Raw genomic sequence first — 19,365 nt, forward strand, 5'->3', positions numbered from 1 at the left:
TGTGCGGACACTGAATATTTTTTTCCGAAAAGAATTTACCGCCGATTAGAACTGGTCGATTTGGTTTACTGTTTGATGATGGTCGGTGATCTGCAGGTGGCTCTATGGATATCTTTGCGGGGGAAGAAAGTGCTTCTGACTACCATACCACAGGAGGCTGCAAAGTTTACGCATCGCTGGACGTTATCATTCGATACGGCGTGCCAGCTGTTTTGCCTGATTACTGGTGTGTACATTTCCTCCCTTCCTACCCACGCGTTCATGTCGCCGACAACGATTTTCACGTCACACGGCGAGCAACCATTGTACGTTTGCTCTAACTGCGCGTAGAACGTTCTTTCTCGTCGTCAGGTCTCTCTTCGTGTGGGCAGTGCACGTTGATGATGCTGTAGTTGAAGAAACGGCCCTTAACTCTCAACATGCACATTCTTGCGTTGATCGTCTGCCTCCCGATCACACATTGTCGCATCTTGCCCAACACTATAAATCCTGTTTCCAGTTCATTGGTGGTGCCACAGATTTGGTAGAAGGTAGCCGCTCGTTGTTCACTTTTCCACACTTTATTTCCAATACAACAAAGTTCCTGCAACGCCACGATGTCTATGTTGCGGGGCTGTAATTCGTCGTAGATTGTCCGAGCAAAGTCTGACAGCAAATTGAAAACAAATTTTGATGTTGTGATATTGCAAGTTATGATAATTCAGGTTGTTCAGCAGAAAAATGTTCCCGTAACAGCAAGTTGAAAACAATTCCTGCTATCGGTGATAGCAAATTGATAACTGTTTTTGCTATCAGTACGAAAAAATGGGAAAAAAAAAATCGAGAAGAGACGAACCAGCCAAGGGCTGAAAGTCTCTATAATAAAGACAAATCAATCAATCAATCAAAAATCGTTAAATTTAGGGTTTTTTTCGATTGATATGAAATCCTGAATGCCATAAGATAATTTCACTAATGATATACTCTTAGAGTTATTATACAAGGTTGTCTAGAAGTTTTAAAATAACTTAAAAACTTATTTTTTGTGATAGTTTGAAGTGGCAGCAAAACGAAATCTAAATTTGAAATCAAATTTAATCAAGACAAACTGATATCAAAATGTGATATCAATTTGCTGTTGAATACAAATCGAGTTTTCGATTTGCTATAATTTTGTTGTTAGACTCTGCTCGGGTGTCCTGTCACATCCTACAAACCAAGTTACTTGCTATTCCATGTTCCATGCTTCCAATCGTAGTCTGATTGTATCGAGTCGTATTTTCTCCTATGTTCTTCGTAATGGGGATTTTTACGGGTGGCTTATTGGGCCTACGCCAACACTCTTGTCTCACCGGAGGGCCATCGTGCCTGCTCTGGGACAACACTGGGACGACCACGCTGATGGGGCTATCACCTTGGATCTAGCTGGGCGTGTTGCAGCGTTTCTTACTCAATCGCTGGATGCCAGAACAGACGCGGTTTGAGCCGCACCTCCTTGGTGAACAAACGCTCGGTCGTACCTTCTCAATCTAGCTGAAGTCAGACCTCCAAGTACCGTAACTCCTGCAAATAGTTACAGGCTACAACTATGTTCTTAAAAACGAAATAAAGTTTCCATCGCTATTATCTAACATAAAAAAATATTACAAATTAAACTAGGCGTTAACATGGGTTTCAGTTCGATGGGTAGCAAAATTAAATCAATTCAATGCAGCACCATATAAAATTTCCTTTGAATCTGCCGCGTTGGGTGAGCTGAGGCCTAACATGATAGAGCATTTCGCACGCATGTGAATTTCAATCAACACCTTTTCGGCACCGTCTTCCACCAAACCAAAGTTTCTTCTGTTTTGCTTCCTCGTTCGCTCAACAACCCATATTTGCTGCTTTGTTGATAGGCAATTTTATAACTTTTTCTGCTGCTCCAAGCCAAAAGGTCCGCGCGAACCTATTTTTGGCCCGGACCCATCATCTGTGCAATCTTCATGGTCATCTTCATTATCAATGGGGGTACCTATACCTACCTACCAACAGACTGCATCGCATTTGTTGGCCTCCCAAAGCGCCAAGCCATCAGTCACTGCACCCATCATGTGCTTTTGTAATAGCGCTTGGTTTGTGGTTGGCGATTTATGGTTTGCTTTGCTTTACTGTTGTTATCAGCTCTGCAATATTACTTCATCTTGCGCTACTGTGTTGTTTGGATCTTTCTTTACTGTTTTCTTTAAGCATCGATAATTTGGGTCACCAAGAGCAACGCTATTAGCTGGGCATTCAATTACTGGTTTTAGGACCACCGTAGAGGAGATTGGCTAATAATGGTACCAGGCGTGTTGTAGTATGTTGAAACTTTTAGTATGTAGTGCTTATTTCTACTTACTGTGATAATTATTTGAGCGTCTTTTACTTTGTATGGTAGTCATCATATTTTAACTCTTGAAACACAACTACGCAATTAGGCAGCGCTCATTTATTACTTACTTGACACTTGATGGGCTCCACCTCGTAGCGGTGAGCCTACGCCGAATTAAGCAAATCGACTGCACACGGTCCTGTGCCAATCTCTTCCAGTTACCCTGAAAATTTAGAGTCCTTAGGTCCTCTTCAGCTTGGCTTGTCGTTCCTCCGGCGTACGAGCTATGTGCCCAGCCCACCGCAGCATGCTGTGTTTAGTTTGCTTCACTATACCCATCTCTTTTTATACTTGACACAATTTGTAGTTCATTCAACGTCACCAGATATCGTCCATGTGACCGTGTGATAATGCACAGTGGTTCAGGACCCAGATTCACGAGGAAAGATGCTTTCAGCGCCTTGTCAGTTGTTGTTAACCCATATGCGCCCAGCGATCTATTTATAAATCAGATGCCTCGAGTGCCTAGTGATCTATTTATAGATCAATAATTTTTGCGATAACCGTGGAAAAATGAGGCATGTTGGAAGACGACTGGTGTCTTCAGCAAAGTTGTTGAAAAGGGCATGGACTCTCCCATAGTACGTAATTTAGTACGTATTCACTCCCGTAGGTGGCGCTAGTGATCATGAAATATTTTACATTGATGGGAGTTCTGTATCTCGAGAATCAGATTACATAGAAGAATTTCGTCTTCGGTAAAGTTGATCGGGACATCAGAAGCTACCCGATAGTGAACTAGTTAGTTCTAGGCTTATCGACTACAGTGATAGACATTCGTTTAGCCGAGGCCCAGAAATATTTAAAAAAGTGTTAGGAAACTCATACAAAAGATTTTATGATAAAACTTTTTTATGGCAGTGATAGTATATCTAATACTGTTTTATGAAAAGGTTTTATAAAAACGAGGGTAAAAACCCTTCAAATGTCATTTTTGCCTAGAATTTTTTTTTATCTGTATTGACGAGATTTATAGCTTTATAGATTTATAAAATAAATAGTTCTGTGTGGTAATAAAGACGTATCCTAATGCCTCTGAAGTATAACTGTATAATACTAGCATTACTAAATGAATTAGAAGACTGCCAAGCGAAAGAACTGCAAGAAGAGTCGGAAATTTTGAACCCTGTTTATTTAACAGCAGATGCTCATAGAAAAATGACCCAGAGTTTGGAACGAGAAGCTGAAAAATGTTCTGGCGCGATTCGGGTTCAAGCAGCCCAGTGACAGGCATTGTTGTCAACATCTCTTTTGTTATAACGGGCCCAAAATGTGTTGATCAAACGAAAATGGGCCCCTAATGTCTCTACTGTCACTCCATGTTATTGATATAGGCATGTCAAAGGCGTCCAGCGGCTGAGTAAGAAACGTTGCACCACGCCCAGCTAGATCCAAGGTGGTAGCCCCATCAGCGTGGTCGTCCCAGTGTTGGTTGGGACGTTAAACAGAACTGGCACGATGGCCCTCTGGCGAGACAGGAGTGTTGGCGTAGGCCCAATAAGCCACCTGTAAAAATCCCCATTGCGAATAACAGGAGAAAATACGACTCGATACAATCGGCAAAGACCCACGCGACGAAATAAGGACTACGATTGGAAACTTAGAACATGGAATTGCAAGTCACTAGGTTTCGCAGGATGTGACAGGATAATCTACGACGAACTACATCCCCGCAACTTCGACATCGTGGCGTTGCAGGAACTTTGTTGGACTGGACAGAAAGTGTGGAAAAGCGGGCATCGAGCGGCTACCTTCTACCAAAGCTGTGGCACCACCAATGAACTGGGAACAGGATTTATAGTGTTGGGCAAGATGCGACAACGTGTGATCGGGTGGCAGCCGGCAGGATGTGCATGTTGAGAGTTAAGGGCCGTTTCTTTAACTACAGCATCATGAACGTCCACTGCCCGCACGAAGGGAGACCCGATGACGAGAAAGAAGCGTTCTACGCGCAGTTAGAGCAAACATACGATGGTTGCTCGCTACGTGACGTGAAAATCGTTGTCGGCGACATGAACGCGCAGGTAGGTAGGGAGGAAATGTACAGACCGATAATCGGGCGAAACAGCCTGCACGCCGTATCGAATGATAACGGCCAGCGATGCGTAAACTTTGCAGCCTCCCGTGGTATGGTAGTCCGAAGCACCTTCTTCCCCCGCAAAGATATCCACAAAGCCACCTGGAGATCACCCGACCATCAAACAGAAAACCAAATCGACCATGTTCTAATCGACGGTAAATTCTTCTCGGATATAACCAACGTCCGCACATACCGCAGTGCGAATATAGATTCGGATCACTACTTAGTCGCTGTATGCATGCGCTCAAAACTTTCGACAGTTATCACCACGCGTCGAAGTCGAACGCCGCGGCTCAACATCGAGCAGCTGCGTAACGTAGAAGTGGCTCAAGACTACGCGCAGCAGTTAGCAGTGGCCCTACCAACGGAAAAGCAGCTTGGCGCAGCTACACTTGAAGATGGTTGGAGGGACATCCGATCCGCCATAGGTAGTACCTCAGCTACAGCACTAGGCTTCGCGACTCCGAATCACAGAAACGACTGGTACGACGGCGAATGTAGAACAGTTGAAAAACGAGAAGAATGCAGCATGGGCGAGAATGCTGCAACACCGTACGAGAGCGAATGAGGCACGTTACAAACAGGCGCGGAACAGGCAGAACTCAGTCTTCCGGATGAAGAAGTGCCAGCAGGAAGAACGAGATCGCGAAGCGATGGAAGAGCTGTACCGCGCTAAGGACACACGAAAGTTCTACGAGAAGCTTAACCGCTCGCGCAGAGGCTTTGTGCCACAAGCCGACATGTGCCGAGATAATCACGGCAATATTCTCACGAGCGAGCGTGAGGTGGTCGAGAGGTGGCAGCAGCATTACGATGAGCACCTCAATGGCGACGTTGCAAGTACTGAAGGTGGCGTGGTAACAGATCTAGGAGTATGTGTACAGGACGAAAGACTTCTGGCCCCTGACCTCCAAGAGATTGATGAGGAGGCTGGCCGGTTGAAAAACAACAAAGCCGCTGGAGCAGATCAACTACCAAGCGAGCTTCTAAAATACGGTGGAGAAGCACTGGTGAGAGCACATCACTGGGTCATTACCAAGATTTGGGAGGAGGAAGTATTACCGGAGGAATGGATGGAAGGTATCGTGTGTCCCATCTACAAAAAGGGCGACAAGTTGGATTGCGGAAACTACCGCGCGATCACACTACTAAGGGCTGCCTACAAGATACTCTCCCAAATTTTATGCCGCCGTCTATCACCGATTGCAAGAGAGTTCGTGGGGCAATATCAGGCTGGGTTCATGGGTGAACGCGCTACAACGGACCAGATGTTCGCCATCCGCCAGGTGTTGCAGAAATGCCGCGAATACAACGTGCTCACACATCACTTGTTCATTGATTTCAAATCGGCGTATGATACAATCGATCGAGAACAGCTATGGCAGATTATGCCACGAGAATGAACCACGAGCTGCATCAGCTGCTGGGAGAACCAACCATCGTCCATACCGCGAAAATTGGGAGGCTATGGTGGGCGGGTCACGTCATCAGAATGTTGGATAGCAACCCGACTGAAATGGTTCTCGAGAGTCATCCGACCGGTACAAGAAGACGTGGAGCGCAGCGAGCTAGGTGGGTCGACCAAGTGGAGGACGATCTGCGAACCCTACGCAGAGTGCGGAACTGGAGACAAACAGCCATGGACCGAGTGGAATGGAGGCGGCTACTATGTACAGCAGAGGCCACCCCGGCCTTTGCCTGACCGGTAAGTAAGTATGTCAAAGGCGTGGGTTCAAGCAAGCGGAAGCTAATCCGTGCCTGTTTGTGCATTAGAATAACTAGCCACAGAAGTCCAAAGTCGCGACTGTTCGTGTGACTAACATCTGGTTTGCCACGCCCTTACAGCGTCAGTAGCGGTACTAGAAGTGTCAAATCAATTTTGTTTACTAAAACAAAAGATCCTCTACGAGCTCAATACTTTAAAACAATCAATTGTTACAATAAAAGTTATTAATTAAAATAAATAGGAAAAGTGACTACAGCGCCATTGGAGTTCTAGTGTATTTCTATTGTTTGTGCGGAAGAAGAACGACAGCACAGTGTATATCCTCGTCTATATGGATGATATGCTGGTCGTCACCTCCAATGCCAGGAATACGGCGAGATTGTGAATGCTTTGGCTACGGAGCATTTTAGCATTTTTGGGGATAAGATTAACGAAAGCAGGTAACGGTGTGGCTTTGTGGTCGTGCGGCTAGTGTCACCACGCATTTAGTCGCATCGTGCTAGGAGCGCGGGTTCGATTCCCGCCGCAGCTGTCAGGAAAAGTTTTCGGCTGTGCCACTGGGCGTTGCATGCTAGTCCGTTGTCTAGTGTCGTGTTTCCTTTAAAGAGCGAATAGCTCACTGGAAGTACTAAACGTGTCCGTGTCTTAAAAAAAAGCCTACTGCTTGGACTAAAAGGTTTAACCAAAAGTTAGTTGAACACTGAACAGTTTGAACTTGCGGATGCGAAAGTATCAAGAATTCCTATGAACGTCGGATATCTACAGCAAAAGGAGGAGTTGGAGAGTCTAGCGAACAATGACAAGTTCCAGAGCCTCGTCAGTGGTTTGCTGTACCTGAATACCCGGCTAGACATCGCTATAAGTACATCGATTCTTAGAAGGCAGGTGAGCAAGTCAACGAATGCGGATTGGACGGAAGCAAAAAGGGTTCTGCGCTACCTGAAGGCGACAAGTGAGCTGAAGCTGGTATTAGGTGCCGGCAAAGAAGAACTTTAGGGGTATGCGGACGCAGACTGGGCTGAAAATGTGAAGGACCGGAAATCGAATTCGGGCTACCTATTTCGCTTGGGTGGTGGCTTGATTTCGTGGTGTGCCAGGAAGCAAGCGTGCGTGACACTTTAATCGACCGAAGCGGAGTACATTTCGTTAGCTGAAAGTTGCCGGGAGCTGCTTTGGGTCAAACAGTTACTGAAGGACTTCGGGGAGCCTGTCCAGAAAACAATGCAGATCTTCGAAGATAACCACGCATTCACGCAGTGTGAATGGACAATTAGTGTAACGTGGGGCATGAATGAAGAGGGAAAAGGAGATGATTAAAGATCACACCAGTTTGTTACCTCGACCTGTAAAGACGTGTTTTACAACAAGGAAATAATGGAAGGCAATACGTCAAGGCGTTTTGGCGGGCAATCGCTCAGGAAGGAAATCTTTCAATTCGGCCCTCTGCACCATCATGGGTGCTCAGAACTGAATGTAGTAGTCGATGATCATAAGGACGTGACCGGAGTCATTATTTACCTAACCTTATAATTGGGAGTTCTCGAATTGTGTAAGCTAGTCTCAAGCCCCATTCTTTGGTTCTCTGTGCAGTAGGTATTGATTGATTCGGCTAATCACGGAGTAGCAACTATGAGTTGTGCAGAGCAATCGCCAATGTGCTAATGTCATGTCCAGTGGGTAATATTAAGCGACACGATACAAGTGACGCGTTCTCCAGGAGCGGCAACAGAGTCAAGGATTTTCGAAGAACTAATCAATTTACAGTTATACTTTTCGGAAAATAATTTTATTCAACACTTTTGCAGCAGTTTGAAAAGGTTTTTTACAAGTATGTGTATGTAGGTATTTAGATTGCATTATTTTTTTTAATCAAAGTTCTCCTACACCCTCTAGGCATGCTTCGTACGTATAAGATAGATTGGAGTCTGCCTTACAGATTTTTTTTTATACAATAACATATCATAATCGTCCTATGTGTACAAAATCCTACACATGTTGTATCAAGCTAAATGATAATGAAGAATTCCCTCCAAGATTTGAAACGACTAAACACAATTTAAAACATTAAGCTCTTTATATATACAGATTTGATACAAAATGGCAATGGTAGTAATTTGTATAGAGGGAAAATTGAAAATTTTACTCACTAAAATACACGTCATACTGGTCTGATGGCAATTGGTACAGTTTATGCAACGCTTCTAAAAATACAGCTAAAAATATAGCAGTTTGGCGAAATTTTGTTCGATTGCATAAAAGCTAATTGTTTGAGTAAAATAAAGGCACATAAACATTTGTCTTGCTTTACAATTGAAGAAAAGTAACACTTATTGCTGTACAATCCTAAACCTCGAGCGCCTAAAATATACGAAAAAGCATTCACTTACACTTAGAAATGGTCCACTTTGACCGAGACGGTGTGGGCCGCAGCGTTGCTCGGCAGTTCGATATTGTCCCAATCAGTTTGCAGGTTCTTCTCGCTGTCGGTGGCCTTGACGGAGATGCCGAGCGATGGCGTCCGGCCGGCACAGTGCGGGATGTTCAGGGTCACCGGCTGCAGGAATTCCGTCCCCTGGGGACCACACATAACGAGCGGCGAAAGCATCGTTTCACCTATGGAGATAGCAGGAATGGACGAGAAATTTGGACAGGAGTTGTTAGAAACTTGTGTAAGTTTACCATTGGATAGTTTTATTTTTAAAAGCATGCAATGCGTATGAGTTAAATCAGAAGCTTGTTCGAACAATACATTCATTTGTTTTCTATTCTAGTTCGCGTATTTTTACATATATCGTATTACCTTGCATATACACTCCCGTGCAAAAGTTTGGGGTCACCCCTACAAAAACATGGAAATGTTTTTCGATCATATCTCAGTCATCTTTTATTTAATCCAGTCGTTCTCAGACTCTATCGAAAGATGAAGAATTAGATTTCATTCGTACGTACTTTTCACAAATTTTATATGAAATTTTTAGTATAAAAAGTTTACCAAAACTTGCATGTTTTTCCTAAATCTGTACGAAAAATTGTTTTCCGTGTAATTCAAAATTGGGTCGACCAAATTTTAAAATTAAAGATGCATTGGAACCCTATTTCTATCCTCTTTGAGAGTCATTCATTAGATTTCAGCGGAAAAAATCATAACATAATTTAATTATCGAGTTAGGTTTAGAAGTCACCGGGCAAAAGTTTGGGGTCACCCCTTAGGATGCTGCATCGTGCAAAAGTTTGGGGTCACCTTCCAGATGAAGTCTGAGTCGGATTTTTGTTCAAATCGTCATTTTTTTTTGGTGCAACTTCAATTCTTTCTTTGATAGTTGAATGGCAAGACACAGAAATGGATATGAAATGTTCATAAACTAAGTTCTAGACTAAGTTCAGGTAGAAAATGGTATATAAAATCCATACTAAATCAGCTAAATACGTTATATAAAGTGCGAAAAAAGATAGAAGTGAGAAAAAATGACTGATTCGTGAATTCTACCCTAAATAACTGTAACTGTTATAACCACAAACATATCATTACCCCAAAATCCATAAGTTTCAGGAATGTTACATATTTTAATTTAAATGGTATTTTCATCAAAAAGTTACCCCTTTGCTTTGCACCAAAACCCAAAATCTCGCATGTAATAGTACATTCGGAGAAATGACATTCGTTGTAATGGTTTTTGGGGTAATGATGTATTTGTGGTTTTAACACTTACAGTTATATAGGGTAGAATTCACGAATCAGTCATTTTTATCTCACTTCTATCCTCTTTCGCACTTTATATAACGTACTTTGCTGATTTAGTATGGATTTTATATACCACTAGCTGTCCCGGCAAACTTTGTCTTGCCAAGCTGTGCTGGTTTGACAACTTTAGGGCTCAAAACAGCACCGCACTCTAGATTTGTTTCATTTCAATTGGGTTGATTTTCTTCCCAAGTCATAAAAATCAGGATTTTGTAAATTTTCTTACTTTTTTGGTTCATTTTTGTAACTTTTTTTACATATAAACACAGCCACCATGAATACGAACCGAACCGTGCAAGAGTCATCCTGATCGGTTCAGCCGTTCTTGAGTTTTGTTGCCTCAAAGGGACTTCAAACTCATTTTTATATATATAGATTTTCTACTTTAACTTAGTCTAGAACTTAGTTTATGAACATTTCATAACCATTTCTGTGTCTTGCCATTCAACTATCAAAGAAAGAATCGAAGTTGCACCAAAAAAAAAATGACGATTTGAACAAAAATCCGACTCAGACTTCATCTGGAAGGTGACCCCAAACTTTTGCACGGTGACTTGTAAACCTAACTCGATAATTTAAATTATGTTATGATTTTTTCCGCTAAAATCTAATGAATGGCTCTAAAAGAGGCTTCGCTACGATTCTAGCGAAAAAACTTTGAGGTACATTCACTTTTCATAATACTTCCCTTTGGACATAGCGTATGCTCCTGTAAGTAGCACTATGTAGGGAAAAATCTTCGGAAGGAGGGTTCATACATCACAAAATTGTCTGTTTATAACACTTTAGATTCCCTGAAGAAGGTTAAACAAATACAACCGAAACGTCGGATGTGGAAGCAAAACAGCAGTCCTTCGGTATCCACTCAGGTTGCCAAGGATTGTGAAATGTTACTGTACATAGTAAAACTAGTTATTGCTTATATTGTCGGTTTTCTGCAATAGGGACACAATTCAAAATTTGAGATTTTTTGAGATTTTGATGGCAAATGATGGAAAATTACACAATTAACATATGTTATATCACAGTGCTGGTTGCTTTCAAAGATGGATTTTTGATGCAATTCGCCTATCACACTATTTTTGTACTCGGGCACGGTTGCCGACATTAATTTCATAAACTCCACATTTCACAAACTTTTTTCACGGATATAAACGCACAAGCCTGCACAACTGGCCACCCGGTAACGACTTTGGTGAGAAACAAAGAGAGAAAGTCGAGTTGGAGAGTTGTCAGATGGATGAGAATCAAAACAAAACCGAGGAAGAATCAGGCGAATCACACACCACGTGCTAATCTGTGACATTTATCGACGTCAAAATGCTGTCAGACAGGCCGGTTGCACTTATCGTCACACTTCTCAACCGTCACACTTTCTTACTGTGCAGTTCGATTTGCTGTGAACAGTGCAATATTACCTGTAACAAAAGGACCCCGTCATATCGCATACATTTCCCCATCAGCTTTTAAATTTACAGCTTACTCTCAGTATGAAGCTTGCGTACAACATTCCATACAAGAAATTGTTTTATGTAAACTTCAGTGAAAGGGAATAGAAATGTATATGCCAAATTTGTTCACGTCGGGTGTAATTTTAGGAAATTTTTGCTGTGTATGTAAACTTTTATCCCACAAAGACTTGTTCAGGAATTCGTAGAGTAACGCGAGATTTTGGCATTTTACCAATTTTCTGCAATAAAGACACAACTCAAAATCAGTCAAGTTTTTCAATAGTCGTTGAAAAATAGTCATCCAAAATTACCGAAACAGCTACTCCTATACAGTTCCTTTTCATGATACAACAATCAAAATTCGTTTACTTTTGTCAAATGTTTAGTAAAATAAGTGAACTGGTTGGAAGTGCTTAAAAATTCCCATGTTTCATACGCTTATTCTGAAAATTCAGTTTTTTAGAGTTTTTGGCATATGTTAGTAGATTGAAACCTTTTGTCTCAGAAAATATGTAGGTATAGTTGATTCAAAAGCAATTTTTTTAACAATAGACATACAGTAACGTTATATGCGTAAGGGTCCCTGGTTGTACTGTATTTGCCGAACGATTTCTCAGTACGAGACGTTTAAGTTTGAGAACTTAGAATTTCAACTTTGTTATGGTCTCCGAAGAAAACTTTCCAATTCAAATTATCTTGTTACAGGTTATTTCAGAAAATCTCCCTCCAAAACTGTCGCAAAGAATTCTGATGCAAAATCTCGCATTCAAAAATTTCTCCATGATTTTTTACTAACCATTTCAGAGAATGTATGATAGATTCTCACAGGGATTACTTCAGCAATTTCTGGATATTTATTCAGAAATTTCTCTAGGCATTCGTTTGGAGAATCAATTGGAGATTCCTTCTGAAAATATACCAAAAAATTCTCCAGAAGTTCTTCTAAAAAATCTTTCTAAAAAAATCTTTCGGAAATTTGTCCAAGTATTCGGCCAAAAATTCCCTCACGGATTCTTCCAAATATTCTTCCACGGATTCTTTCGGAATTTTTCTTCAGGGATTTGTTTAGAAATTCCTCCTATTCTGGAAATTCCACCAAGAATTCTTTCAAAGCATCTTGCATTCAGAGATAAACCAGCCTAGGGCTGAAAATCTCTTTAATAAAGACAAAAAAAAATCTTGCAATATGTACTTCTAAAATTTCTCCATTTAAAAAAAAAAAACAATGTATTTGAGCAGAAATTTCTCAAATTCTTTCAAAAAATCGTTCAGAAATTTCTTTAGACATGTATTCAGAAATTTAGTAAAACTTTCCGCGATGACTACACTTTTTTTCTGAAAAACTTTGGAATAGTTTCTCAAAGTTTTTCAGAAAATGTTTTAAAATTTCATTCAAAAATTTGTTGCTTTGAACATTTACCTGAAATTTCCACAGCAGCTTCCAATTTCTACGGAAATTCCACTATGGATTTCTCTAGAAGTTTCACAAAGAGTTGTGTAAAAAAGTTGTGTATGAGTTTCTGCCGAAATTTCTCCAGCAAGTTCTTTAAAAAATCGTTCAGAGATTTACCCTATTTTTCAGGACTTTCCCAGATTCGAAGTTTCCTTTAAGCATTCTCTCAAATGATTATCTTCTTCTTCTTCTTTATGGCTCGACGTTCACATTGGAACTTGGCCTGCCTCTCTTCAACTTAGTGTTCTTAGAGCACTTCCACAAGTTATTAATTGAAGGGCTTTCTTTGCCTGCCATTGCATGAGTTTGTACATTGTGTGGCAAGTACAATGACACTTTATGCCCAGGGAGTCGAGAAAATTTTCCCGACCGGAACGCGAATCGAACCCGCCGTCTCCGGATTGGCGATCCATAGCCTTAATCACTAGGCTATCTGGAGACCCCTCAAATGATTATCCAAGGATTTATTCCAAAACATTCTCCGGGGTTTGTTTTAAAAATTGCTAGAAGGATTTTTTTTTTGAAAATCTGAATCTCTGTCAGAAAATCTTCCTGGGATTTCTTTAAAAATTCCTTTAGGGACTCTTTTTTTTTTTAAAGTGAGATCCATTCGGAAGTTTTCTCCAGAGGTTCATGTAGAAACTTCCCTAGGGGTTCCTTCACATTTTTTTTCGAAGGATTCTTTCAGAAAATCTCCCTTGGCTTTTATGATATTAGATCATGGCTGTTATAACTTAACAAAAATTCAGTTTTTTCGCCAGAGATTTCTTTTCGAATTTTTCCAAAGATTACTTTGAAAAAACTTTCACAGATTTTCCGATAATTCTTTCATGGACCCTTGCTGAAATTCATTTCAAGAATCTTTCGGAAACTTCTCGTAGATTTACTTTAAAAAATCATCCAGGAAACCCTAAAGAAATTCAGTCGGAAATACTTTCACAAAATCTTCTAGGGATTCCTTTAGACTTTAGGCCGTTCGCAATGCTGTTTTATTTTGTATGGCGAGTTTTAAAAATTTTAAAACTCGCCATTCAAAATAAAACAGCATTGCGAACGGTCTTAGAATATCCTCCGAAAACTCCTTAAGAAAGTCTCGCACAGATAGCTTCCAAAAATGTCGCTAGGATTCCTTTGGAAAATATTTTAAGAATTCCTTTAAAAAAAATCTTGCATTAGGGTAAATTAACAATTATTACACATCTTGAAAACTCGTCGATTGTTGCATATCTCATAAGAAAAGCATGGAATGTGCAACAATTGGCGCTTTACCGTAATTGTTCCAGAAATTCATCTACGAACTAGTCTTCGAATATATTTTCAGATTTTTTTTATAGAGATTCTTTCAGAAATTCTTCAAAACGTTCATCTAGAAAACCTTCCATAAACTTTCTCAAAAATACTCTATGGTTTTTTTTAGAAAATGCTTCAAGGATATATTAAGAATCAGAAATTCAGAAGTCCTTCAGAAGCTTTCTAAAGAATTTCCTCCAAGGATTGCTTTAGAAATTCTTCAAAAGATTATTAGGGAAATTCACAAGATTTCCTCATATTTCTTTAGTGAGTAATTCTCGCTGAAATCAGGCCGCCATTTACACCAAGTCTTGGATTTCAATTTTTTCTTGCTTATTCCCTAGAATATGATAAAAAGGAAGAAAACCACTTTGGTTGGGTTAAATTGATGGACCCCTCGCTTGTCAAGGTTTTGTCGCATCTGATCGTGCGATAACAGGATCGGTGGAATCGCATGCATGCGCGTAGCGTCTGCGGCAAAATGAATGGGAGAATAGGTCGCCTAACGTTTTCATCGATATATCATTGTTGCGGTCAATGCACACCTGAATTTTTGAATGTTTTGGAAAGCTTAGACTCTCAGGTTTCTAATGATGAGTTCGGATTTGAAATCGGTGGTTGCGAACACAGCGAAAATCGCAATTTAATGATAAAATTGAAAATGGCGACCAAATCCAAGATGGCTGCCAAAGACTTTGAATGAAAGGTTTATAGAAAAGTGAAGTTTTGTATACGTTACAACATTAAATTTTGAGATATTATGCGATAAATTAGGTGCAATTTGATGAAAAATCGTCATTTTTGTAACCTTGTCAGCCCCTTGCCAAGCGAGGGGTTCATCAATTAAACCCAACCAAAGTGATTTTCATCCTTTTTTATCATATTCTAGCGAATAAGCAAGAAAAAATTGAAATCCCAGACTTTATGTAAATGGCGGCCTGGTTTCAGCGAGAATTACTCTAATTATTCTTTCAAGATATATCTCTTCCAGAAATTGCTATAAGGATTTCTTTAGAAAGTCTTAGAAAATCCTCCGAGGGACTCTACAAGAGATAAGTGTAGACTTAGCAAATTAATACACAGAAATAAAAACAAAACAAAAAAAAAAATCTACAAGAGATTATTAGGAAAATTCTCAAGATTTCTTCACATTTCTTTAGATATTCTTCCAAAATATATTTCTCTTCCAGAAATTGCTCCAAAAATTTCTTTAGAAAGTCTTACCCTCAAAATGTTCCTGTTTTTTCAGAAATTCTTTCAGGGAATCATTTAGAATTTTCTTCATTTTTTTTTTTGTAAATTCCTTCTAAAATTTCTTCAGCGATACTTTCGGAAATATCTTTAGAGACTTCTTCAATATTCCTAGAACTACTTCAGAAATTTTAGGAGGGATTTCTTCAAAAGTTCTCTCTCTCTCTTCTTGGTGTAACGTCCTCATTGGGACAAAGCCTGCTTCTCAGCTTAGTGTTCTATGAGCACTTCCACAGTTATTAACTGAGAGCTTCCTCTGCCAATGACCATTTTGCATGCGTATATCGTGTGGCAGGCACGAAGATACTCTATGCCCAAGGAAGTCAAGGAAATTTCCTTTACTTCAAAAGTTGTTCCATGGATTATTTCAGAAGTTGTCCCAGAAGTTTCTTCACGTATTGCTGAAGCGGTTCCTTCAGAGATCCTTCAGAGAGAAATAACCCATGGAAGAAATGTACCAATGAAAGAGCGCAAAGGAAGCAAAATTAACTGGTTTCCAGACATATGTTCGTGGGTGGCCCTGGCCAGGCTTTTGTCACGAGAAAACAACCGTCATGTTGATTTCCGAAAGTCTCTACCCAAGTAACATTTTGATGACCAACTTGTCTTGCAGAGGTTTTAAAAACCGTCATAAAACCTTATACCTTTTATTAAATATAGTTTTAACACTTATGTGGCCGGCAGAGTACCCGGGTACCTATTTCAATTTCAAATCTCGATATTTTAATGGTTATTAAGACTAGGATGTTGGAACTCTGTTAGATCTTAGTACTCGTGAATATACATCTATTAATGGGGTTGACCGAATTTTAAAGTGAGGAGAGGAAGGGAGAGGGGCTCCTGAATTTTTTAATTACGTGGAAGGCCGGCAGGGTACCCGGGTACCCACGAAATTAAAATGATCATATCTCCGTCAATTTTTCATCGATTTTGGAAATTTTTAGCTCATTCAACTCAGAAACTCATCATCTATCGGGAAAAAAATTGGTTAGACCGATCTAATCACCGTGGTTTTCGGAAAATCCATATTTTTGGGAGCATGTCCCTATACCATATTGAAACCCACATTGTTAAGGCTAGGATACCTTAAAGTGTTTATGGTCAACGATGGCCCCACGAAATGCAACCTGTTGATATCATGTGTTCATTATTCCAAATGACCTTCTACAATACCCGAGCAAAGTCTAACAACAAAATGACAACAAATTTTGGGGCCCCCGCCTGACCGATCAACTATATTCTAACTTAACTGAAAAACTTAGATGATCAGAGCTGTTTTTGACTAGTAAAAAAAAATTCTCCTGCATCCTCGTATTTTTTTGATGTATGCAGGAATTCCTTCGGAAATTCTTGGAGGAATACCTTCGAAAATTCCTGAGGATATTCCTTCGGAAATACCTGGAGGAATTCCTTTAGAAATTCCTTAAGGAATTCCATCCAGAATTCCATCCAAAATTCCTGGAGGAATCCCTTCGCAAATTCCTGAAAGAATGCCATCGGAAATTCCTGAAGGAATTCCTTCGGAAATTCCTGGAGCAATTCTTTCGGAAATTCCTTGGGCAGTTCCTTGGGAAAATCTTGGATGAATGCCTTCGCAGATTAGTGGAGGTATTCTTTCAGAAATCCATAGAGAAATTCGTGAGAGGTGAATTCCTTACGAAATTCCTGGACAAAATAATTCCAAACTTCCTGGAGGAATGCTTTTGGAAATTCCTGGAGGAATTCCTTCGGAAATTGCTGGACGAATGTCATTGAAAATTCCTGGAGGAATTCCTTCCGAAAGTCCTGGAGGAATTCCTTCGGAAAGTCGTAGAGGAATTTTTTTCGGAAATACTTTTTGGATTTTTTTTTTGGAAATTCTTGCTGAAATTCCTTCCTGAAATTCATTGGAAATTCCAGGAGGAATTCTTTCGGAAATTCCTGCAATAGTTTCTTCGGCAATTACTGGATGAATTCCTTCGGAAATTGCTGGACCAATTCTATTGGAAATTTCTGGAGGAATTCCTTCGGAAATTCCTGGAGGAATTCCTTCAGAAATTCCTGGAGGAATTTTTTCGCAAATTCTTTTCAGATTTTTTTTTGGAAATTCCTGGAGAATTACCGTCGGAAATTCCTAGCAGAATTCCTTCGGAAAATCCTGAAGGAATTCTTTAGGAAATTCCGGGAGGAATTCCTTCGGAAATTCCATTAGGAATTCTTTTAAAAATTCCTGGAGGAATTCTTTCAGAAATTTCGGGAGGAATTCTTTCTGCTGGACGAATTCCTTTGGAGATTCCCGAAGGAATTCATTTGTAAATTTCGGGAGAAATCCCTTTAGGAATTCCTGGAGGAATTCTTTCGGAAATTTCTGAAGGAATTCCATCGGAAATTGCTGGAGGAATTCCATTGGAAATTCCTGGAGGAATTCCTTCCAAAATTCTTGGAGGAATCCCTTCGCAAAATCCTGGAAGAATTCCTTCTGAAATTTCTGGAGAAATTCCGTCGGAAATTCGTGAAGGACTTCGTTCGGAAATTATTGGAGGAAATTGCTGGACGAATTCCTTTGGAGATTCCTGGAGGAATTCATTCGGAAATTCCAGAATGAATTTCTTCAGGAATTCCTGGAGGAATTCTTTCGGAAATTCCGGGAGGAATTGCTTCGGAAATTCCTGAAGCGATTCCTTCAAAAAATCCTGGAAGAATTCCTTAAAAAATCAGAATTCTTGGAGGAATCCCTTCGCAAATTCCTGGAAGAATTCCTTAGGAAATTCCTGAAGGAATTCCTTCGGAAATTCCTGAAGGAATTCGTTCGGAAATTTCTGAACGAATTCCTTCGAAAATTTCTGGAGGAATTCCTTTGGAAATTCCTTGGGGAGTTCCCTCGAAAAGTCTTGGATGAATACCTCCGGAAATTTCTGGAGGAATTCTTTCAGAAATCTATAGAGAAATTCCTGAGAAAATCCTTGGATGAATTCCTTAGGACATTCCTAGAAAAAAATCATTCCAAATTTCTTAGAGGAATGCTTTTTATGATTCCTGGAGGAATTCCTTCGGAAACTACTGGACGAAATCCTTTAGAAATTGCAGGAGGAATTGCTTCGGAAATTGCTGGAATAATTGCTTCGGAAATTACTGGAAGAATTCCTTCGGAAATTCCTGGAAAGTCTTTTTGGATTTTATTTTTGGAAATTTCTTGGAGAAATTTCTTTACAAATTCCGTTAGGAATTCCTTCAAAAATTCCTGGAGGAATTCTATCGGAAATTCCGGGAGGAATTCCTTCGAAAATTGCTGGACGATTCGTTCGTTTGAAGATTCATGGAAATTCCTGCAGGAATTCTTTCGGAATTTCTTCGGAAATTCCTGGAGAATTCCCTCCGGAATCTCTTGGATGCATTCCTTCTGAAATTCGTGGAGCAATTATTTCGGAAATTCCTGGAGGGATTGCTTCAGAGATTCTTGGAGAAATTTCTTAAAAATTCCCGGAGGAATTCCATTGGAAATTCCTGGAGGAATTCCTTTGGAAATTCCTTCGGAAATTCCTGGAGATACTCTTTTGGAAATTCCTGAAGGATATTTTTTGGAAATTCCAGGAAGAATTCCTTCAGAAATTCCAGGAGAAATTCTGTCGGAAATTCCTGGAGAAATTCCTTTGGAAATTTCCAAAGGAATTTCTCCATGAATTTCCGATGTAATTCCACCAGGAATTTTGCGAAAGATATTCCTTCAGGATTTTCCGAATGAATTCCTCCATGTATTTCCGAGAGAATTCCTCCAGGAACTTCCGGAGAAATTCCTCCAGGAAATTTCGGAAAAATTCCTCCACAAATTTCTGGAGGAATTACTCCTCCAGGAATTTCCAAAGGAATTTTCAAGGGAATTCCTCTTGGAATTTTCAAAGGATTTCCTCCTGAAATTTCCGAAGGAATTCCTTCATGAATGTCCGAAGAAATCCCTCCATGAATTTCCGAAGGAATTCCTTCAGAAATTTTCCGACGGGATT

General features: G+C 40.1%; 1 protein-coding gene across 1 annotated transcript in view; it reads right to left on the reverse strand.

Annotated features, from left to right (window-relative positions):
* Positions 1–7,957: 7,957 nt before the first annotated feature.
* Positions 7,958–19,365, reverse strand: part of LOC109411600 (tight junction protein ZO-1) — a gene marked incomplete in the record, with an annotated part of 419,854 nt that continues 408,446 nt past the window's right edge. The window contains 1 exon segment of the mRNA XM_062857432.1: positions 7,958–8,811. Coding sequence (XP_062713416.1) covers positions 8,588–8,811 — 224 coding nt within the window.

The sequence above is a fragment of the Aedes albopictus genome, chromosome 3 (assembly GCF_035046485.1).
Source record: "Aedes albopictus strain Foshan chromosome 3, AalbF5, whole genome shotgun sequence".
NCBI lineage: Eukaryota > Metazoa > Arthropoda > Insecta > Diptera > Culicidae > Aedes > Aedes albopictus.